Source organism: Neodiprion pinetum, chromosome 4, assembly GCF_021155775.2.
Source record: "Neodiprion pinetum isolate iyNeoPine1 chromosome 4, iyNeoPine1.2, whole genome shotgun sequence".
Lineage (NCBI taxonomy): Eukaryota > Metazoa > Arthropoda > Insecta > Hymenoptera > Diprionidae > Neodiprion > Neodiprion pinetum.
The window spans coordinates 17,652,022-17,673,798 of record NC_060235.2 but is presented as its reverse complement, the minus strand read 5'-3'; the positions used below and the strand labels follow the sequence as shown (position 1 = coordinate 17,673,798).

The window sequence follows — 21,777 nt, the reverse complement described above, 5'->3', positions numbered from 1 at the left end:
TGCTATCCTTGTCTTACACCCGTAGTTGATACTGCTATCTCTGTCTAGCGGTCTCGGGGTAGGGATATGTAGGATGGCACAGCCTGCAACTGCCCCTCACCTGCTTTTTTCTTCCCATCTAGCGATTGGTTCCCGCACGATGGGCGGTATTAAGAAAGGAGTAAGGCGGAAAACCTCATAAGAGAAAAAGGGACAGCACCACAACGATAGACATTCAGGGAGCAAGGGAAATGCCCGGCGTGCTCAATCTATTTTATATACCTATAAGTCTATGGGTGGATGTTATAGGTAATCCTTCGACCATGGGCAAGCGGGACATGTGAACGCTTTTGTATTTTCTCTCTAAAAATATTCACACAAAGACAGCTGTGTGATGGATGTTAATGAGACAGAACACCAAAATTCAGTTAAGGTGACTGATTTTACGAGCACTGAATTTTCGCGTACCTATCACAAATACAAGGGACCCGATAGGCTATTTATGAGAACCAAGCGCTAGAGTGAAGGAGAAAGGCAAGTGAGGGGTAGTTGCAGGTTGTGCCATCCTGCATATCCCCACCCCGAGATCGCTAGAAAGAGATAGCAGTATCAACTGCGGGTGTAAAACAAGGATAGTACGAAAAACGGCGGAATCGAGGTTCAGGGTACACGCGCTCCAACCTAATGTTCAGTCTATGATCTGTCCACTAGCAGACGACGCTACGGATAGACTAGCAAAATGGCGTCGCCGTTGGAAAACCTGGAAACCCAGCTCGAACTTTTTATCGAAAATGTGCGCCAGATTCGTATAATAGTGAGCGATTTCCAACCTCAAGGGCAAAACGTGCTCAATCAAAAGATGTGAGTATAAAATGTTGCTTTCCGTATTCTGTTCAAACGCCTTAAACGGGGCCGACTTACGATAACGTACCGAATGTCGTTGACAAGTATTTGACAACTCTCAATTTCTAAAGACACTTGTTTGTTTCTCTCAACTGTCTGAGTTCGAACTTATCCACTGTTGAATTTGTCGTCTATTCAAAGCTAATAATTTTCTAAACTATTTCGAGCAATGACGAATATTTTCTTTGCGAAGTTCTTAACCATGTTGTCGGCATTTTGTATACAACTAACAATCTCCTGGTTCCATTCTGTTGCAGACAAGGTCTTGTGAATGGACTTCAAGAAGTGGACAAGTTGAAATCGCAGGTCCAAGATGTTCACGTTCCGCTGGAAGTCTTTGAGTAAGTACCGATTCAAGAGCTAAGGGAATTCAAATTTATGAGGGGGACTTTATGACAGAATTCGTTAAAAATTGTATGTATTCTAAATACTAATTTACAAACATTTGTTTCTTATTCGATAGTTACATAGATCAGGGACGAAACCCACAACTCTACACCAAAGACTGCATCGAGAAGGCGCTTACAAAGAATGAACAGGTTAAGGGAAAGATTGATGCGTACAGAAAATTCAAGGCCAACATGCTGCTCGAGTTGACTTGTGTTTTTCCTAATGAGCTAGCAAAATACAGAGCGATTCGTGGTGATGAGTAATGAAATGTTATTATACTATGTTGTGCATAGCTTAGAGTTTTTATCTCCTAAAATTTGATTCCTTACTTGTGTATTTTTCTCATAAATTTTCTTTACTTTTAGAAAATAACCAGTTGTTATATTTTTACTGTAAAACCAAATATTTCAGCACTTTGATGACTAAGAAGAGACCAAGAGTTGAAACCAAAAAAATAAAAAATTTCTTTGCATTTCCTTCAAACTTTTAGGCTTGAAAAAAAGAAAGGTAATTGTCATTCTTTAGGCTATTTTTGACCTACTGTGAAAAACGCTGAATATAATTCATTGAGACGTTACATCAAGCTAGTTTTGCGAGATGAAATGATTCCACGTAGTCTAAAGTTGCTGCAAACAGTGGATCAGAAGTTGCAGCTGAAAAACGAACATTTTCCTTCGTAATTTCTCAGCTGTTGGTCTGACGATGTTTTTAATAGCTTTACTGAGTTTCTTGAGATCCAATTAGTCAGAAACCGCTTCTGCACCGCAATTCTGAGATGAAAAGTCTTTGAACTAACAAACTTTGAGCTCGACCATATTCAATTCTTACATTAAATTTATAATGATTTTACAATATACTTGCGTCAATTAGCGTCTGTGATGCCCCGTTTATATTTTGAGAGAAAAAGATTTTGCTGATTATCGATGAATATAGCATATTATCACTTTTTTACGAATGCGCCTTATTCTTTTTGAATTTTGTCACCTGGAATGCAGCATTTATATGCTGTGTGTTAACGATTGCCACAAATCATAAGGTATTCTCGAGTTATACGATAATAAATGTGTACAAGTAGGCACTTCAAAAAAACATATTTTCATTATAATAATTGTAATCGTTTTATTACTATTCCGAATTTCTCAAATTCAAATGATGTAATACACGAAAGTAAGAAGCAAAATTAAATTGACAAAAACAAACTCATATGGGAGCGAAATAAATGCATTGAGTATCAATAGTCAGAATCAACAATAGATTACATGATCATTTTTCTCGTCCCTGGAACCACTATTCTTCTTACTTGAAGTTAATTAAGTTGTAATCTATAAAATTCATCAAATGCTTCATGAAAAAATTTGAACGTTCTATGTAATTCTTTCATCATACAAATGATGAGAGACCTGTAAACATCACAGAAAAATAAATCATATTTTGTCTTGTATAGATTCGACCTCCAATCTCTATGTACGTACAGAAGCAAGAGCATGTGATTGTACTGTACACGGTAACTTGACATCTAACTATTCTTCCCATTGACCCACATGTCGAATTTGAAAGCAAACACAAGGTTACAACATTGTGTCCAATGTGGAATTGTGCAGCTTCCATCGAGCGATTTTTTTTTTATGGTGGGAGAGGAGTAGGTGCAACGTAGTCTGGGTCATCGAATCGGCACTCAACATCCCAATCAATCGGCATAACAGGCGTCAACAATTGAACGAATTGATCTAATGGACATGCGGTCGTGCATCCGGGAATCGCAAGTGGATACGGCATTTGTCGTGTGGTGTTCCTTAGAAAAATCTGTCCAGATTGAGTAAAATTTCGTATCTCTGACGACATGGTATTCTGAATTTGTTGTTTTTCACTCCATCAATTGAAAATAAAACGAAAAATACAACATACCTGAACGTTCCAATCTCCTTGATCCTCATGTAGTTCAATCAACGTCATTATACTGTACTCCGGCATCTGTGGCTCCCAGACTTTCAAGGTGCCCAACAAATTTGTAATGGTACTATCATGTCCGGTGTACATGAAAAACTTTCGCTTTTCGGTGCCGTTCACTTTTGATTTCATATCATTTACTATCTTCTTAACGAAAGGGCCACCCTTTAATCTGCGCAGCAAATCATTTTGAACCAGTGGCAGGTAGCTGTACAGTGTTAATGGAATGAGACGATCTGGGAAGTACTCTTTTGTCCATTCAGGTAGTTCTAAACCAAGATCTGCCTGAAAACAGTAAGAAGGAAGTTATTGATATCCAGATTTCAATTCAATTTACATTCGTTGATGGATCAAATATGATGCCATAATCGTGTTAGTGGCACGAGAAATTAAGGATTGAATGACACCACATGATGATTCAGAATGCGTTTTTGCTATTCAATGATTCATATGATAAAATCATTCGACCCAGTCTTGCGTATCCAACCCTATCTTTCTTCTATCACTCTCTTCAGTTCAACAGAAAAACTACTTACAATATGATGGGCGATGGATGTAAAGGATGATATTGCACCGCTCTTATGACTGTTGCTACTGCTTCATTCTTTCATTTGTTGAGATTTGGCGTCTCAAGGCGAGAGGCTGATAACCAGCAGCATCAATGCTTGCGCAGCAAAATTATACACAATGCAAATTGCTTACTGGTTTTTTTTCGATCCAATTTGTGTGCAAGAATATATGGACGTTAAAAAATGTCAGAAAGTTGCGTTATTGCAAAAGAGTATGCTTTTGCGATATTTATCGTTATTCTCATAATGCAATTAATTGAATGATAAGTGGAATATCAGAAGCAATGAAAAGAACCAAAAATAGTTGATAAAATAATAGAAACCTCTGCTCTCAAGGTGCCATAAAGGGACATAACATCGTCAGGATTGGCTATCGTCAAGCCTGTCAAGTTGGTCAGCTGTTCGAACAGATCTTTGTTGGCATTAAGTACAGTTTGGAATTCAGTGGCATTTTTCACAGTCTCCAGTTCGTGATAATACGCAGGACAGCTAGTTCTAACTAACAGAAGCTGGAAAAGTAACGAAAAGTTTATAAGAAATGAAACCTAAAAGAAGAAACTAAATGGACGAAAAATCAACAGAACAAATATAAAATAATTGTAAACTATATTTATGATAATTTATTTATTGGCAGTAAAACATTTTTCACCGTATCTTCGTCTAGCGGCTGATAATGAAGAGGGACAGGTTGCCATAAGAGATTTGATTTCCATATTTGAGGTCCTTCAGGTTTCCACAAGCCGGCGGCTGTCAGTAGACCAGACATTTTGGCGCGGTCAACAGCAGTTGTTTGGAGATAGAATAAATCAGGGCTAAATATGCCGCCAAGGAATTTATGATATCTTTTGCGAAGCCACAACCCCTCGTTATAAGCTTGCAGCTTTCCCGGCTGCAATTAATATCGCAATTAGCATTAATGAGGAAATGTGTATTACACATTACAAATCGAATGAGAGATAGATAAATGAGAAAGCCGGCGATAGACAAATTATGATTATTAATAATAAATAAATAGCACTGAATAAATTGAACTGAAACAGTTTTTTTTTGTTTTTCTGTATTTGTATCATCCAGGGAATGGAACATGGCTTATAATGGATTTATGAACGTAAATCACAGTGTCGTTAGATCAGAACTTGGAAAAAAAAAAGTAATTGTAAATGAGTTCATGATGATGACCTGTCTTTACATAATTCCAGTTTATACAGCAGATAATCAAAAGATATCAAATTGTCACGCAATAAACAAACTTGACCTCAATTCTGCACAACTGTTGCTTTTGTCGAACGAAATAATACATTCACAATTCAAATAATGATAACTGAATAGAATATGTACTCACATTTGTCAATTGTCCCCAACCGTAAGGTGCTAACGCATCATTTATGTGAGGATCATTTGGGTAAGTGTCTGCAGGTGTACGCTCAGCATGTCGAAAGACCTGCATGAAACGAAGTCATTAGATACAATTCCACACTCAGAATTAAATAGTGCTTGAATAATTTATAGTATACTGTGAAAAATTACTTCATTCAATTCCTGAATTCGTGTTAATTGTCAAAAGTATAATTAATGTTCAAATAGATATATCTCTAAGCGTCAATTTCATATTGCGCTGGTGTACCACCATACTGAAACCATTGTAACATGTAATAAATAATGAAGGTAAGCCCAATTATTATCGTTACAGATATACACATATAATTGAGATATATGAACATGATTCTAAATGCGATGCTACTAAAATGGAAACGAAACCATGAAATTATATCTGTCATTGTCCTTCAGATTTATCTTCGTCTTTTATCTCGATTTTCTGTGTATTTACTTGTTACTCTTCTTTTGTTCATCTCTCTGAAGTTGGCTGTGATAGTAAATTATTGTGAGAATTATAATCAGAACTATTCAAAACTTTATATAGTACTAGTATATAAAATTTATGCCAGTATACTTATGGGCAGATCCATTAATTCTCGACGAAAGTGCGCGCACTAGGGTCGGCGATTTTGATGCTGATTTTTTCCTCGAAAGTACACCTAAAAAGGATACGATACCGAAAATTTGAGCCCGATACGTGTAAATCCGGCCGCTGGAGAATTTTTTGAATTTTTAAAAAAGTCGATTTTTCACTAATTTTCAAATATTTGTATCTCAGCTTCTATATAACTTAACGACTCCTGCCCAGCGGCATTCTTCTCAGTAAGACTTTTACTTTTATGAAAACAATAGATATTAGGTCTAAACTTATATCGGGCTTAGCTAATAGCTTCCAACTAAAGAACTGTTTTTGTTAAATTTTACCTATTTCTAAAACACTATTATATGTACCGTATTTGAAGTTGAGAGTCGACCAGCAGCTAATATCTTTTTTCGAGGTATATTTTAATGGAATCTACCCAGCTTTTGCTTAATTGCTCCGATTTTGTAAAGTTATAGCTATTTAAAACCAATCAAATTTTAAAAAATCGCTGTAAATAAATAGCTAGAACTTTTTTCTCCGAACTTCGATTTGTTTCAAACTTTCAGGAAATTTGCTTTATTCTGTCCCCAAGAAGTCCTGAAAATTTGAACTAGGGATTTGAGCTTGTATTTGAGTTATAAATTTTTTAATATTGTCAAAATTGCAATGAACCTGATAAGGAATTCCTTAATAGTCACCACTTTAGCACATAAAATAATGATTATTGAATTAAATATAAATAATTTCAGGGTTTTTTAAATTAAGTAACAGAATAGCCCGGGCGCGACCTTCAATACAAATTCAAACAATCTAAGAACGATTGTAGTGTTTTTGAGCGGGAAATATCTACTGTAACCGCTATCTAAATAAGTACTAACAGCAGCTACATCTCTATACAAAACATATTAATATCTTACTTGTCAACATGTAAATAATTCGATAGACATGTAAGAAATTATCAGCAAAAATTGTTTTCAACAACGCAATTTTGACAATATTAAAAAATTATACCTCAAATACAAGCTCGATTCCCTAGTTCAAATTTTAAGGGCTTCTTGAGGACAGGATAAAGCAAATTTCCTGAAAGTTTGAAACAAATCGAAGTTCGGAGAAAAAAGTGCTAGCTATTTATTTACAGCGATTTTTTAAAATTTGATTGGTTTTAAATAGCTATAACTTTACAAAATCGGAGCAATTAAGCAAAAGCTGCGTAGATTCCATTAAAATATACCTCGAAAAAAGATATTAGCTGCTGGTCGACTCTCAACTTCAAATACGGTACATATAATAGTGTTTTAGAAATAGGTAAAATTTAACAAAAACAGTTCTTTAGTTGGAAGCTATTAGCTAAGCCCGATATAAGTTTAGACCTAATATCTATTGTTTTCATAAAAGTAAAAGTCTTACTGAGAAGAATGCCGCTGGGCAGGAGTCGTTAAGTTATATAGAAGCTGAGATACAAATATTTGAAAATTAGTGAAAAATCGACTTTTTTAAAAATTCAAAAAATTCTCCAGCGGCCGGATTTACACGTATCGGGCTCAAATTTTCGGTATCGTCTCCTTTTTAGGTGTACTTTCGAGGAAAAAATCAGCATCAAAATCGCCGACCCTAGTGCGCGCACTTTCGTCGAGAATTAATGGATCTGCCCTTATATAAACTAGTCTGTCTAGACATTGCAAATATGTAATCAGAGAAAAAAAATTTAATGACACAACAAGCTGTAGAAGAAGTACAAAATCGGTTTGATAGCAAAAAACTACGATTTGCATTGGATTCAAATTCGAATGTTTTCCGTGTGACATTCGCTATCATCATTGTTATTATCACAGTATTTTCAATTTTATTACCACTATTAATACAGCGAGAGGATGAGCTCACGGGTTTCAAGTCGACTATTTTTATTTGATGTAGTAGACATCGGCCAGCGTTAAGAGTAGTAATTAAATTTAAAAAAAAACCGCGCGGTTGCGAAAGAAAGGTATTCGAACACGTAAATACAAGTGCATTGAAAACTCTGCATATACAGTAAATATATCGATTGTGTGAAAAAATTATGAATGAAAATGACCGGGTGAAACAAAAAAATGGTTAATCTATGTTGACTGTAGAATAATTTCGGCTGCATTCCGTCAAATATATGCATATATTTATTGTTCAGTTGATAATTCTGGGTTTATAATACATATAAATTAATTTTTGTTGTATTTACGAAAAAAAAAAGCATAATTTTAAACAGTCCGAAGTTTGAGGCTCGATATTTTTGAAACGGCTGGATTTACGCAAAATGTCAATCAGACCTTTTTTGTAGAGCATCAAATTTCCTATAAGACCTGATTTTGTCATACTTATGAAGTAGCTCGTTATCCCATCACAAAATTCCAAAGTTCAAAAAAAAATTTTCCCATGTTATTTAAATGGGAAATAGAAAATTACAAATCGCCACCTCTAAATATTAATATTAAGAGCTTATATTTTCACAGGGTCATTTTCTAGAGATACTCTGACGATTTTTCAATGTTCTTTGAAAAAAAAAAAATAGTCGGTTTTTTTGGGACACTCTACAGTGTAGATATATATACTTTAGATTGACCATTAAATGTTCATGTTCCGACGTGGAAAATCTTAAGTTGACCTTGAAAATTTTTTATATTTTCCGTATAAAATAAAAGTCAATTTTGTTTTTCAAACCTTGACCTTTCTGAATTTTTAACGATGCGATAAGATCAAACTGTAGTCAAATATATCTGGGATTAAAAATATTTTTTACTCAAACATTTGCATTTTTTTATGATGGAATAATCAGCATGGCGTTCAAAAAAACGTAGCCTAGAAATGAGTCTATAAAAATTTTTAAGGAAGCCTGGAATAAACAATTAACAAATCAAAATAGTAAAAATAAATAAATCATGTATGCACAGACGGTGTACGTTTTTCAATTGATTTTTTTAGTTTTAGAAGCTCTCTTACATTAATACGTACATTAATTAAAGGATTTTTCGATAGTTAGTCAATAGGACGAAGTAAATATAGTTAATAATTATTACTATTACTAATACTGCGTCCCATTGATTGCACAGGCACGTCTGTGGAAAAAAATCAATCGAATAAAGTACACCTTTTTGATTCCAGGCTTCCTTAAAATTTTTTACAGACTCATTTCTAGGCTATGTTTTTTTTGGACGCCATGTTGATTACTTAATCATAGAAAATTTTAAATGTTCGAGTAAAAAGTATTGTTAATCCCAGATTTATTTATTTACCGTTTGATTTTTTTTTTAACCGTGTATAAAATTCATAAAGATCAAGGTCTGAAAAAAAAAAAATTTATTTTACAAGGAAAAATTAAATATAATGAAAATGAAAAAAAAATTTTGTTTTTAAATCTGCTGGCACCCCTGAATAGTGAGACAGAGCATTGAAACTTTGATAATCCTTTTTCTCAAAGTTGACTTAAAATTTTTCAAGTTGGAGCATAAACATTTTTATTAACGACCACCCTAATATACTTGCTATATCGAGCTCGCAAGAGTAATAAACTTAATATATACGTATATCCGCACAACTCACGACAGTGGCCAGGCGAAGAGTCTCACTTCTGCCTCCATCGTTATCGATATCTTCCTCGCTATTTCGGGTTCGCCGCAAAGATGAATCGCTAGATTGACCGGCTGAAAGGGCGACAAATTTTTTTTCAATAGTCAAAAATTATTGATTAATATTATTTCAATAAAAGTAGAATAATAATGTACAGGGAATATAATTATTACAAAACTATAATATAATTGGAATTAGATTAGTGTTAACGTTCGTAATCGATACCGTCATTTAATTATAATTATGCATTATTGTTATCGTTATCGCGACCATGACTCGGGAGATTTCAGTCGAAATAATAATAACGATATATCATAATGCGGTTTGTATTTAGCAGTACTTATGAAGTATAAAGTATAATAATTATTGGACGTTTGCAGTTGATTTTAAAATCGTCGTAACATATGACAATAATTAAATAAAAAGTTGAATAATTTTCGATTGTAATTAACGGTGAACGGTGTTTAATCTGGGCATGTATTCAATGTAAGTGTAATTTTGTATACCACGTCTACTTACCGATCGCTAAGGTAACGAAAACCAGTGCTAAAATAATCGGGAGGGGTCTCGTCCTGAAGCTGTAACAATTTGCCATTTTTTTTTTTTGTTGCGTTTCTTTTTAGGATTATTCTGTTTCCCCGTTAAATTATTTCAATTAATAATGTTATTTGGTACGTTTACTATGTATTTTTTTTTTTTTTTTAATTTATTTATTTTTTATCTCAACGTATAAAACGATTAGTGACGAGTTTGAGAAACGGGTGGAATATTTATGTACATATGATACCGATTGTTAAAAATGATTATATTCGAGTCTCGTTTTCATGATAAATTAAGCCGCTGCCGTGGCTCAAGCATGCCGCTGAGCAACTGGATCCGCAAACCGATAGAGACAAGCGGTAAACTGTAACTCGCGATTTTCCCCCTCCTGCAAATCCCCCCCTTATAAACTTGCATCAAAGGGCGGATAAATTACCACCAACCATGTGATACATGTAGAGTTATTAACAGTCTAGTAAACTGCCATAAGTTGCGAGATATTATTAGTTTGCGATAATTATAATAAAAAAATAAAATACGTATGTATACATATGTACAACAGATGGATGATTAGGAGATCGCAACAGTGCGGCTCGAGTCGCAATTACGCAATATCTCTGCGTCCTTGAATATTTCACGTGCTGGAGCAAGAAGAAAGAAGTCTGATTTTTCAAGGCCGTATTTTATACTTCTTTCCTAGACTATTTTTGATTTTCCATGATTCTTTCTGCTCGCGTTCGCAACCTTTCATCGGTAGGTCGTTCTAGAATTTGTTATCCAATCGGTGTTTGTAATTCACATTCGCCATAATGATTAGACGTTCTTTCTTGTAATACTGATGGTGAATATGTAACTATAAGGAGATATTGATGGATTCAGTAGGCCATTTATACGAGCATGAAACTTGGCATTCTCGCGTTGGGTGTTTCTGATTTTCCGCTTTAAAATTAAAATACAATCTGTATTTTCATGAAGTTTAAAAAAGAAAAATAAATCTAAATTTATAAAAAAAAAACTTGGGAGGAAAAAACCTTAACACGGCTTATGTAATACTATGACTATAAAAAATTCGTTCTTTTTTTTTTTGTTTGCTGAGAAAGAGGTAAGAAAAAAAAAATGGAAGTAAGAACAATGGTCTGAGATCCACAGTCGTTTCCAAGGTGATTCGCAATGTTTGATTAATTCTGAATTTTTCCTCGTTTCTTTTGCTGTCTTTTTGCCAATTTTCAAGCGCGATTCCTGTACTTGTCTACGCAATAAGTACGTAGATACGCGTGTTCGGGCGGTGATCTCTTTTTTTCTACTTCTACGTTACTAACGACAATAAATAACTGATCTCAATTACGTTGCAAAATATCACGAGAATACAGCAATGGGCACATCTTGATCGTTATGAATATGTGTCTATAATCTTATATCATACGTTAAATTATACAATTAAATAATTTATTCGAAAAAAGAGGTAAGTGCCTATGATCAAAGAAGCTCACGCTATTACCGAAACTGTTTATAAGTATCAAGAAAAATTGAACCAGAATCGCCATATCGTTTTGCAAACGTGGATCGCCTGATCGACAAAAGTCAAAGATCAACCGTAAAATCCCGAAAATCACGTCGTAAGAAATTGAAGCCACAAAAAACGGCCGACGGCTCGAAGGTATGTGTGTTAGCATCGTTTATTATTATTATCGTTAATAAAAAAACAAGATGTAATCTCGTCCTCACGAAATGCGATATTGTATAATTATTGGATAATTGTATCCTTTGATATCAACATCATTCGCACCATAATCAGTATCATTTATTGCGTAATATTCAATAAGCCGGATCTTGAATCATTTGCATGAAACGATAGTCGGTAATGGCGAACGCGATGGTGGATTTTCGCAAGGAAATTCAAAAAGAAGGAATCCAAAATGTGCCGGTTTCGACAACGGCACCGAGTTCCGCACCCCTGCAGCTGCAGTCTCACCAAGGAACCACGAATCCTCCGATGAGACCGAGGTCGCTTTACACGGCTCACAGCTATCACGCCCAAACTGACGAGTCTAACTTTCAGGTGATATGCGACTAAATTTTCTGATGGAAAAGCTTTGAATATCTGTCGATAAAACCGAGCTTTTTGAATAAATTACCGCAAGCAATAACGCTTCGTATCAAAGTCTATGCCAAGTACGTGATGTTACAGCTTTATAATTCTTTGATCATTTGGTATCACTGCTTTATGCCATGTTTAAAAATCATGGGACTAACTAAAACTTAGATAAACGTGGTTAATGAGGATCAAAGGTTGATATTAGCCTCGATCTTGCTGCTCGTGATGTCAAATCCAATCTCAAGTTCTACTAGCAAGTTTTGCTTATTGTTACTGTACGGTGGTAATTTATGCCAAAAAGAATTACCCCTTGACTGACCGATATTCAGAGGTACACTGAGTTTTCAAAATACTTTGAAACACCACCGTCGGATCAATGGGGAGGCGTGACTGGAAGCGGGACGTTTTCGTCGTCAGCAGCTATTTGGCGTCAGCCGAGGAATCCAAAGCCAATAGCAACGCCTTATTACGCGACAGAGGAAGCCTGCGTCTACACTGAAAATTGGCGAGAGCATGAGACAGACACCGGAGCCGGTGGAGCTATTGCAACACCTCATGGAATAATTTCGTTGAGACTTCACAACAGGATCAGAGTCGACATGACGATTGACAGGGCAGTTAGAGTGATTAATTTCAAGGCAGGTATCGCAATTGAAAATGAAGAGAAAAAATTACCAGGCAATTTCGAATCGTGAAACCAAGTCTAATTTGTTCAGATTATGCTTTCCTTCCTCCTAGACCAATTCTTCATTCCTTAAATCCTCTGTCCTTCCTACTTAGAATAATATTGTTCTATCACTGAGCGGATCCGGTGCCGCGGCAGCACTTCTTCACCCCAATGGAAGGATTTATCAGTATGGATCACGGGTTGAGATTCTGGCTCACGACACCCATGGAAACAACAAGTTAGTTTAATACACTATAGATTAAAGCCAGTTGTGAAATCGCGCGTGCACAATTTTTACACTAGATATGCCAAAATGTGGTACAAGGGCGTCAGCTTCACCTCAGAACAATGCGCTTTGTTTTACCTGGTTGATACTGCTGGAACGAGAACAACTACCGACACATTTTCCGACATGAGTCAGGTAGGGGAATTCCTAATTTTCCTATGCCCAAGTCTTTGTTTAAATATAACTATCATTATTATCGATGCTCACAGGACTTTTCTCTGAGCGTCTTTTACTCAGAATCTCGACACGGCCCAGCCTGCGTTCAGGAAGCTACAACCGCCCTTAGCGCCGCTCAGTACTGGCTAACCGACGAAGGAGTTGAAAATTGGATAATAAACAATGTCAGAGTTTCTCAAACTCCCGACGGACTCGTCAGGTACAAGCTCATCAATAATAAATTAACCTTTCATAATGTCTGGGTCGGAGTCAAGTTAAATGAATCAATTATTATAAATTATGAACACACTTGTTCTTTTTTGTTTGCAGAATTGCAAGAAATAGCAACAAGTATCAACTCCGTACGTCACCAAGCAACGGCACGGCGTCTCTTACAACTCCCTTTTTACACTGCACAGCCTCTTTGGGACAAACTTCGCACCTATTCGTCCGCAGGGGAGAAAGACGCATGCATTACGATGGAACAAGTTTTATAGTCCGAAACGCTGGGCACAGCGCCGGCTTCGACGACAACAATCAATTAAAAGTTTACTAAACTAATTGTCATAAATTTGGTTGCATGCTGCTCAGGCGATTAGAAATTTATTTCGAGATTACTTTCTATTGGTAAGATATTTTTCTACATGGTTTGTTTCGTGAGGAAGAGGGAGCTCAGCATTTGCATTAAACATTGTATTCATTGTGCCGCGAAATTTCGGCTGGGGAATTGTTACGATACGTCAAGTATTAAAGTTAACACGATCGGCAAAAAGAAGATCACGCTTGAAATATAATTAAAGCAATGATGAACACCTAGAAGAAGTTTATGAACGAAGAAGATGAAACGAGTCTTAGCAGCGATTTTTTAAAAGTTAGAAATTTAATTGAATTCTTTTCAGAATAATAAGTTTAGTAATTTAATTGATATCCCCTTATTATCCGTGCGTACATGCAGATAATCTGGTTTTTTCTCTTCCATTTCAAGAACATTACAATTTTAAGGCTTATTCTTTCAAGGAGCCGCTTGTTTAATGCACGATTCATATTTACATAAATGATATTCTCTACACCGATGTGCACTTTTTAATAAAAATATATAAAATTAAACGCATCAAAATTGTTGGTATGTAATGTTAGATACTGACTTTAATTATAAAATGTCGGGCTACTTCAACAGCTGAGGTATTTGCAGGACAAATTTTATTTATTCAGAATCCGAAGATTCTTCAAATCTCTCTGGTAAATTAGGATTGTAATTATCCAGTCGATTAATTTCTAACTCTTCCTCATCTGATGAATCAGTGTCAAACCCATGTCCAATTTTCGCTCGAGATTTGTCTGGGAAACTTTTCCTACAATATAACATTGGCAAATATCTTACCCAGTTTATGACAAAAAGAAAAGCAGACTGGCATTCTATTTTACTGAACACAGATCAAACAAGTGGGAGAATCCAATCTGACTAACAGTACCTTCTAGAAAAAAAAAAATCAGCAGGCAGTGACAGATTATTGATGATAAGCATAGTTAAAATGTGATTTTAACAAAACAGAAATGAACAATTACTAGCAACTGGTAGTGAAGTTATTTTAAATAATGCTAAATATAGATTATGATAAACTTACACCTGAGATCCTTTCTCCAATGTATTTTTCAGCGACTTCCTGCTGCAGACCATCTTTTCCTCATCAATCGTGTCACTGATGGGGTGTTGCCTAGTATATTCTACATCTTTAATTTTCTTAATTAACTTCTCAGCAGTTTTGGCGTTGTACATGTTCAAGGCTCTTGTGGGCTCGCTACCTTTGGAAATCTCAGATTTGGCCTGGTGATAAATTTTGCTAAAAGTCTCTATCTTGGACAATATCTGATCAGGTTCTGCCATGTCCCTGAGCGTCGGTAAAAGTGAGTACTGATTATTAGTCTGCACTTCTTTGACACGAAGAAACTTCTCTAAACCGTACTGTGGACAAAAAAAGGAAAGTAAATCATAGCAATGAAAAAAATGATAAGCGTGTCTGGGAGATTATTTAGGTTTGGAATATTACTCGCACCTCGCGGTGAAATGCGCAGTGATAAAATACGTCGTTGTAAATCATTTTGGACAATATATAATTGGCGTCGGTGTGATTGCCTTCTCTTATGTTGTTGTGAAGCTCGAGGATTTCCTTCCACTCTGACAGAGTCACTCTTATTTTGATTTTCCTGCAAGGTAGCTTGTAGTACAATCCGTAGAGTAGATACAACCCACCGATTTGAGTCTTGAATCGATATGGTGGCAACATGAAGACTTTAGCGATCTGCAGGACCTCTTCACAGAACTCTAGCATCTCCGCATAAGATTGACGACCCCTGAAAGTACGGCAGTGAGTCAGTTTGGAGATGACTGAACGGTGATAATAGTTCTGAATAAAAGAGTAAGAAAATACTACCGGAATAAACTCACGTGAATATCGCAGAGAATTTCATGGATTGCCAAACAGTGCTAAAGTCTTGAAATCTCACGGTATCGCATTCTTCAAATTGGTTTATCAATTTTCTACAATCGTCCTTAACACCACTCGCTATATGTAAACTGTACATTGTGAAAGCAGCAACTGTCAGTTGCAACCGGATACGTTTTTAGAAATGTAAACGAATCCACTTATACGTTGTGCGATTTTAATAACTAGCACAATGTTCTCATTATTGCGATACGAACTCAAACGTATATGACAAGAATTAGCGTTAAAATCATAAATCTTGATTCCGAAGGTCGCTCTATTTCAAATGAAAAACAAGTGACATCTTAAACCTCCACAGACTGTGTAGTTTCACAGATGGTTGATTACAAGTTGAATACCGACGGTCACGGTAGGTGACTGTTCAAACAGAGTCTCTGGTTCAAAACTTCGCATCCACTAGTTATACCGGTAATCTTTGCGAGGGCGCCAAAACGGTTCAAGATCATCGACGGTGCGAGCGATCTATACGCGTAGCTGATAAACGGGGAAAAAAAAGGTTAGAAAATCGAAACGCGCAAGCGTAGTGGAGTGACGGACGTAACAGTATGCGCACAAAAATAAATTAGGATCTGCGCATAGAATTGGATATAGACGACGGTGCTGCGGAACACGGAAACAACCCATTCCGGTCGTATTCCCTTCTCACTTGACCGGCCATGATGTTGAGTGCCGTATCGAAGGCAGCCTCCGGGGCTCTGAGGGCTGTAAAACCCGCCCTTCTGCAAAACGAAGCTGCTAAAGTCGCTGGGGCGGTTTCAATAAACAGTAAGTTTCAATCAAGTAGTAATAAAACCCTGACAAAAAACCCTAACGCTTGTAGCAGTCCCGCCACTTCGGTCTCTCTGACTTTACCCCTGCAAGTCGACGGATTGGGTCGGTTTTTAAATACTTTTCGAGTCACAAGACCAGCTGATATTGTCTCAACTGTTTTGTACAACCTTCCGCTGTCTTTCCCCGTCCAATCGTCTCGCCCTAATCAATAACAATCGCTCTATAAATCTTTGCCAAGTTATTCAAATATCGATTATATAATACCAATTCTGTCTGTCGCTCGGCTCGGCTGGCTGGCTGCTTCATTGGGCCGAACTAAGACGGCAGCCATTGAGGTCACACCGAAGTCGTATAGACTTTTCATTACGTGGGCTTACTGAAAATTATTACGATCAAGAATGTACTCCCCCTGAAACGATTAAATAAACCGTGAACCGAATTCCTTCTGCCATTTAAATTTCAATTTGTATATATTGCGACGCCATGTTGAACTGGGAGCCGATTCGCAAGGCGGCGGAGGATTCCGCAGAATTCACATTTACGGTACCAAAAACTCAATTGTTACAAAGTACCAGAATTCATACCGTCCGAAGTCTTGGATTTTATAAACTTCGCGTAAATTTCCGTCGACATTGACAAAATTCTCCTGTTTCATTTAGCGCAAATTTTCTCCCATTTACTTCCTATATTCTTTTAATCTATTATGTAATAATTAAATGCTTCAACTACTTGGATTTTTCTTCTTAATACATACACAAAGTGCGAAGCGAGTATATTTAGAATTAAATAAAACAAAATATCGAATCAAGACCACAAAAATTTGGGGTCACGGTCAGTCAAATATTTTCTCTACGCCTAGTCATATCAATCAATGTATCTTAGACCTACACGTACATATCTACTTATGTCATAATCTGGCATCAGTTCGTTTACCTATCACATAATGCTAGGATTTCGGTTAATTCATATAAAACACGTTTGTTTTCTTGAAATTCAGGTCATTTTTTCATTCCATTTTTGCAGACCGGCAATATGCAAAAGCTGCGGCATCCCCCAAGGCAGCCACCGGCTCAACCGGCAAGGTTGTTGCCATCATTGGTGCCGTCGTTGACGTACAGTTTGAGGACAACCTGCCGCCAATCCTCAATGCTCTCGAAGTACAAAATCGCTCCCCCAGGCTAGTCCTTGAGGTTGCCCAGCACTTGGGAGAGAATACCGTTCGCACAATCGCCATGGATGGTAAATAAGTCTTATTAAAAGCACCTTCAATTGTAACAGGCTATGCAAAAATGACTTCCAAAATAGTAAAATCTGCCCATAAGCAAAATTTCTAAAGCAACTGGGTCATTTTTTTTTTAACACAGGTACCGAAGGACTTGTCCGTGGACAGGCAGTCCAGGACTCTGGGTACCCAATTCGTATTCCAGTAGGTGCGGAAACCCTGGGACGTATTATCAACGTAATCGGTGAGCCGATCGACGAGCGTGGTCCGATTCCGACTGAGCTGAGAGCAGCAATTCACGCTGAAGCTCCGGAGTTCGTAGAAATGTCCGTAGAGCAAGAAATTCTTGTCACCGGTATCAAGGTCGTCGATCTTCTGGCCCCATACGCCAAGGGAGGAAAAATTGGTAATTTAACCACCAATTCGAATAGTCCGAAATCAGAACGTCAGATCTTTCGAGCGAGTTTGCAAGCGCAGATTCTTCATTCACGAATATTTCAGGTCTCTTCGGAGGTGCCGGAGTAGGCAAGACTGTACTGATCATGGAGCTCATCAACAATGTCGCCAAGGCCCATGGTGGTTACTCCGTGTTTGCTGGTGTCGGCGAGCGTACCCGAGAGGGTAACGATCTTTACCACGAGATGATTGAGTCCGGTGTAATCTCCCTCAAGGACAAAACCTCCAAAGTAGCGCTAGTATACGGACAAATGAATGAGCCCCCCGGCGCTCGTGCCCGAGTCGCCCTCACCGGTTTAACTGTTGCCGAATATTTCCGTGACCAGGAAGGTCAGGATGTGCTTCTCTTCATTGACAACATTTTCAGGTTCACCCAAGCCGGTTCTGAGGTAACAAGAAAAAAGAACAAAGATTGAGAATGAAATCTTGTCAATAGTCAAACAAATTTCATCAAATTTTTCTCTCATCTTCCAGGTGTCCGCTCTTCTTGGTCGAATTCCATCAGCCGTAGGTTACCAGCCAACATTGGCAACAGACATGGGTACTATGCAGGAGCGTATCACCACCACCAAGAAGGGATCCATCACTTCTGTCCAGGCCATTTACGTGCCAGCTGACGATTTGACCGATCCCGCCCCAGCGACGACCTTCGCTCACTTGGACGCCACCACTGTGCTTTCCCGTGCCATTGCCGAGCTGGGTAACCATGTTTTTTAAATTTTTTTTTCCCCCGATGGAGTTTCAAATTATGAATTTGCGCTAATGTTGCGATTCCTTTAATCGAATATCGTGCCAAATATAGGTATCTATCCCGCCGTCGATCCCCTCGACTCCACTTCCCGTATCATGGACCCCAACATCATTGGAAGCGAGCACTACAACATCGCTCGTAACGTACAGAAGATCCTCCAGGACTATAAGTCCCTTCAGGATATTATTGCAATTTTGGGTATGGACGAGTTGTCGGAAGAGGACAAACTCACTGTCGCGAGGGCCCGTAAAATTCAGAGATTCCTCTCTCAGCCCTTCCAGGTGAGGTTTTACAAAACCGTGTAACGTTATACGTGCTTTTAAATACTATTCGCGTAACGCAATTCATCATAACGCTTGTATATTTTAATTTTTAATTTTTTATCCTTCAAAGGTCGCCGAAGTGTTCACTGGACACGCTGGAAAGCTCGTACCTTTGGCCGAGACGATCAAAGGTTTCCAGAAGATTTTGGCCGGAGATTACGACCACCTCCCAGAGGTTGCCTTCTATATGGTTGGACCAATTGAAGAGGTTGTAGCAAAGGCAGAAACACTCGCCAAATCATAAACCATAAACCAATAGTTAAAAGTTGAACCTTTAAACTTTAATAAAACGCCCAGCAGGGAATCATTCAACGTTCCATTGTCATCGCCCGACTAAAAAAAAAGCAAAAGAAACAATGTATCATACGGGCTCAAATTGTGAGCTTCGCTGATTGCTGTAATCGATTGATTTGTAGTCAGGAAAAACCGTTTTAAATAAAATAGATTTAAAAGTGAAAACGAAAAGCTTTGTATGATGAAACAAAAATAATACTTTGTCACGTATCGTGAATTTTTACTTCTAATTAATCTTGAGGTTGAAAGAGCATCTTTTATTTTCCCGGTTATAAATCTATTATTACCGTTATTATTGCATATTATTACTACTGAAAACTGTTAATAATCGATAGAGAAGATACACGGTGCGATGTCGTGTTACTGTAATCGACACAAACATGTATATTAGTTGAAAAGAGAAAATTTAATAAATAATAAAAAAAACGGAATCACTTGGATGATTAGAGAGTAACTTCTTCATTTGGATCGTTTTGTGGCAAATTTTCAGTTTTCCAGGCAGATTTTTCTTCTGGAAAACCAGAGGGCGTTAGTCCACTCATCGTTGGATCTGTTTCAAATTCGACATCAGCATTCCGAGACACAGTAGTTTGACGGCTTGCAGTACCCTGAGTAAAATATGGAATGAAAAAAAAAATACTCATTGAGATAAATATCAAAATCCGCAAATAACTCTTAAGAAAAATGGACAATTAATGTATTGAAAATCTTACGTTTTTGAATTTTGTCTGGTCAAATACGCAGTCACTTGCTCCTTGATCTAAGTTATCCCATGTTAACAAATCATCGACAGTTTCCGGAACATTAATTGTGGTCCTTACAGCTCGAACGACAACTATACCCTGCAATAAGTGATAAGAAGAATAAAGGTAAAAGTTGAATAAATGATGGTAAAAATGAGTGTGCAAATTTCATGTGTCAAAAACTAAGTACATAGTAATAAATAACGTTTACATCTTTAGTTAGCTGATCTGCCACTATTTGCATGTAGTCATTTACATCGTCAATTTCATCCGCAAATTCTTTTTGATACTCTTCGTAAGATTGATCGGCAGTGGTTGAAATTGACAACTCAGGATCACAGCCGATAATTAGCGAGGATTTACAAACATTTAAAGAAATTAACAAGGTAATTAGTATGACCGAAAACGTGTTCAAACGCCTTAGTAGCGGCATTATTTTAAACGGATAATTTTGAGTGACGATGAACCGAAATTGTTGCTGATTTAGAGACTTTTTAGGTAAATGATTTGGGAAAAGTATGGAAAATTTCGATTAAAAAAAAAAAAAAAAAACAGTACTTTTAGATGTCATGACGATGAACAATTGAGCACGCCAATCATTAAAAGTATTGTCCACAGGCAGAAAGCGGGATAAAAAAAGGTGTCATCAAAAAAAAAAAATAAAAATACCATTATCTAAATCTATCAAAGGTCGACATTTTTTAATGCGATAATTTTTAAATTGGATTATTACTCAAGTAATAATTAATCAAATTTGCATTTCTCATCGTGCCCTGCAAATTCAATGTTTTTTATAACCAAACTTGCTAATTCTAGTTCAATAACTGGTGAAATGATTTTAAATTTTTACAGTATGTTCAGAATACATACTTGACACCTCCATAGTCGATAAAACACATAAAATTTGCATTTGTGGACTTATATTTAATAACAAATGGCGGGGTAACGATAACCGGGTTTCGGAACCTTTGGTGGAAAAAAATATGGGAGGAACGTCAAGTTTGAGAGAACTTCTTTTCTACACACAAGTATGTATTCTGAACATACTGTAACAATTTAAAATTATTTTACCAGTTATTGAAGTAGAATTAGAGAGTTGAGTTTTTAAAAACATTGAGTTTACAGAAAGATGCAAATTTTATTAGTTATTACTTAAGTAATAATCCAATTTAAAAATGATAGTAGCAAAAAATGACGACTTTCGACAGGTTTAGTTAACGGTATTTTTTATTTTTTCTATTTGACACCTTTTTTTCGTCACGCTTTCTGCTTGTGGACAATAGTTTCACTGAATTTCGCGCGGAGAGGCCTTTTTATGATCGGCATGCGCAATTAAATCCCCACATTGCTAAAAAGATTGTTAAACTTAACTGGGCAATTTGTGTATTCACTCTATAGCAAAACAAGAAAATACATGTTGTGGACGAGTAATAGTCAGAGAAAAGGTTTGTAATAATTATGTATTATATTCGGAATGAGATACTTAAATAATAGAACAACAATATCGTATTGATTAATATAATATATATATATATACAGTTCAACTAATATTATTTTTCCGCATCTTAGCAAAAATTTGTGTGCCGCGAGCGTGCGTGTATATATAATAACAAATATTTAATAA

The 21,777-nt window shown here is 36.7% G+C and overlaps 6 protein-coding genes across 7 annotated transcripts; 4 read left to right on the top strand and 2 right to left on the bottom strand.

The window, feature by feature from the left end:
• The first annotated feature begins 320 nt into the window (after nt 1–320).
• MED10 (mediator complex subunit 10) lies at nt 321–1,644 on the top strand. Its single transcript, XM_046624864.2, has 3 exons — nt 321–840; nt 1,140–1,223; nt 1,346–1,644. Exons 1-3 carry the CDS (start codon nt 719–721, stop codon nt 1,533–1,535), a joined length of 396 nt encoding a protein of 131 aa, XP_046480820.1. The 5' UTR covers nt 321–718; the 3' UTR covers nt 1,536–1,644.
• LOC124218266 (prostatic acid phosphatase-like) lies at nt 1,284–16,051 on the bottom strand. 2 transcript variants are annotated; one of them, XM_046624834.2, is made up of 10 exons: nt 15,536–16,051; nt 15,144–15,441; nt 14,715–15,052; nt 9,865–9,923; nt 9,319–9,419; nt 5,131–5,229; nt 4,438–4,677; nt 4,112–4,297; nt 3,178–3,504; nt 1,284–3,075 (listed from the first exon to the last, which is right to left on the bottom strand). In XM_046624834.2, exons 1-10 carry the CDS (start codon nt 15,670–15,672, stop codon nt 2,896–2,898), a joined length of 1,965 nt encoding a protein of 654 aa, XP_046480790.1. In that variant the 5' UTR covers nt 15,673–16,051; the 3' UTR covers nt 1,284–2,895. The 2 variants fall into 2 exon arrangements, with proteins under 2 accessions (XP_046480790.1, XP_046480791.1); XM_046624835.2 differs by having other exon boundaries at nt 15,522–15,642.
• LOC124218276 (wurstfest) lies at nt 9,664–14,644 on the top strand. Its single transcript, XM_046624856.1, has 4 exons — nt 9,664–9,831; nt 12,951–13,068; nt 13,143–13,309; nt 13,420–14,644. Exons 1-4 carry the CDS (start codon nt 9,821–9,823, stop codon nt 13,643–13,645), a joined length of 522 nt encoding a protein of 173 aa, XP_046480812.1. The 5' UTR covers nt 9,664–9,820; the 3' UTR covers nt 13,646–14,644.
• Nucleotides 11,003–12,677, top strand: LOC138190301 (uncharacterized). The gene is made up of 3 exons (XM_069135740.1): nt 11,003–11,542; nt 11,741–11,944; nt 12,310–12,677. Exons 2-3 carry the CDS (start codon nt 11,747–11,749, stop codon nt 12,673–12,675), a joined length of 564 nt encoding a protein of 187 aa, XP_068991841.1. The 5' UTR covers nt 11,003–11,542; nt 11,741–11,746; the 3' UTR covers nt 12,676–12,677.
• A 146-nt stretch (nt 16,052–16,197) lies between the features above and the next one.
• Nucleotides 16,198–19,850, top strand: ATPsynbeta (ATP synthase, beta subunit). Its single transcript, XM_046624837.2, has 7 exons — nt 16,198–16,358; nt 17,388–17,603; nt 17,729–17,992; nt 18,088–18,431; nt 18,517–18,742; nt 18,845–19,074; nt 19,187–19,850. Exons 1-7 carry the CDS (start codon nt 16,250–16,252, stop codon nt 19,358–19,360), a joined length of 1,563 nt encoding a protein of 520 aa, XP_046480793.1. The 5' UTR covers nt 16,198–16,249; the 3' UTR covers nt 19,361–19,850.
• Nucleotides 19,273–20,684, bottom strand: LOC124218278 (uncharacterized). The gene is made up of 3 exons (XM_046624859.2): nt 20,365–20,684; nt 20,124–20,252; nt 19,273–20,018 (listed from the first exon to the last, which is right to left on the bottom strand). The coding sequence occupies exons 1-3, from the start codon at nt 20,584–20,586 to the stop codon at nt 19,854–19,856; spliced, it is 516 nt and encodes a 171-aa protein (XP_046480815.1). The 5' UTR covers nt 20,587–20,684; the 3' UTR covers nt 19,273–19,853.
• Between the last annotated feature and the right edge of the window lie 1,093 nt (nt 20,685–21,777).

Excerpts from the sequence above, each read along its gene's own strand:
- MED10 (XM_046624864.2), top strand. The coding sequence starts at position 719 with ATGGCGTCGCCGTTGGAAAACCTGGAAACCCAGCTCGAACTTTTTATC. Across the intron at positions 841-1,139 it reads AACGTGCTCAATCAAAAGAT|ACAAGGTCTTGTGAATGGAC; the intron begins GTGAGTATAAAA and ends ATTCTGTTGCAG. Across the intron at positions 1,224-1,345 it reads GTTCCGCTGGAAGTCTTTGA|TTACATAGATCAGGGACGAA; the intron begins GTAAGTACCGAT and ends CTTATTCGATAG.
- LOC124218276 (XM_046624856.1), top strand. Across the intron at positions 13,069-13,142 it reads CATTTTCCGACATGAGTCAG|GACTTTTCTCTGAGCGTCTT; the intron begins GTAGGGGAATTC and ends CGATGCTCACAG. Across the intron at positions 13,310-13,419 it reads ACTCCCGACGGACTCGTCAG|AATTGCAAGAAATAGCAACA; the intron begins GTACAAGCTCAT and ends TTTTGTTTGCAG.
- LOC138190301 (XM_069135740.1), top strand. The coding sequence starts at position 11,747 with ATGGCGAACGCGATGGTGGATTTTCGCAAGGAAATTCAAAAAGAAGGA. Across the intron at positions 11,945-12,309 it reads CTGACGAGTCTAACTTTCAG|AGGTACACTGAGTTTTCAAA; the intron begins GTGATATGCGAC and ends ACCGATATTCAG.
- LOC124218266 (XM_046624834.2), bottom strand. The coding sequence starts at position 15,672 with ATGTACAGTTTACATATAGCGAGTGGTGTTAAGGACGATTGTAGAAAA. Across the intron at positions 15,053-15,143 it reads ACTGCGCATTTCACCGCGAG|TACGGTTTAGAGAAGTTTCT; the intron begins GTGCGAGTAATA and ends TTTTGTCCACAG. Across the intron at positions 9,420-9,864 it reads TTTCGTTACCTTAGCGATCG|CCGGTCAATCTAGCGATTCA; the intron begins GTAAGTAGACGT and ends TCGCCCTTTCAG.
- ATPsynbeta (XM_046624837.2), top strand. The coding sequence starts at position 16,250 with ATGATGTTGAGTGCCGTATCGAAGGCAGCCTCCGGGGCTCTGAGGGCT. Across the intron at positions 17,604-17,728 it reads TCGCACAATCGCCATGGATG|GTACCGAAGGACTTGTCCGT; the intron begins GTAAATAAGTCT and ends TTTTTAACACAG. Across the intron at positions 18,432-18,516 it reads TCACCCAAGCCGGTTCTGAG|GTGTCCGCTCTTCTTGGTCG; the intron begins GTAACAAGAAAA and ends CTCATCTTCCAG.
- LOC124218278 (XM_046624859.2), bottom strand. The coding sequence starts at position 20,586 with ATGCCGCTACTAAGGCGTTTGAACACGTTTTCGGTCATACTAATTACC. Across the intron at positions 20,253-20,364 it reads CAGATCAGCTAACTAAAGAT|GGTATAGTTGTCGTTCGAGC; the intron begins GTAAACGTTATT and ends CACTTATTGCAG. Across the intron at positions 20,019-20,123 it reads ACCAGACAAAATTCAAAAAC|GGTACTGCAAGCCGTCAAAC; the intron begins GTAAGATTTTCA and ends TATTTTACTCAG.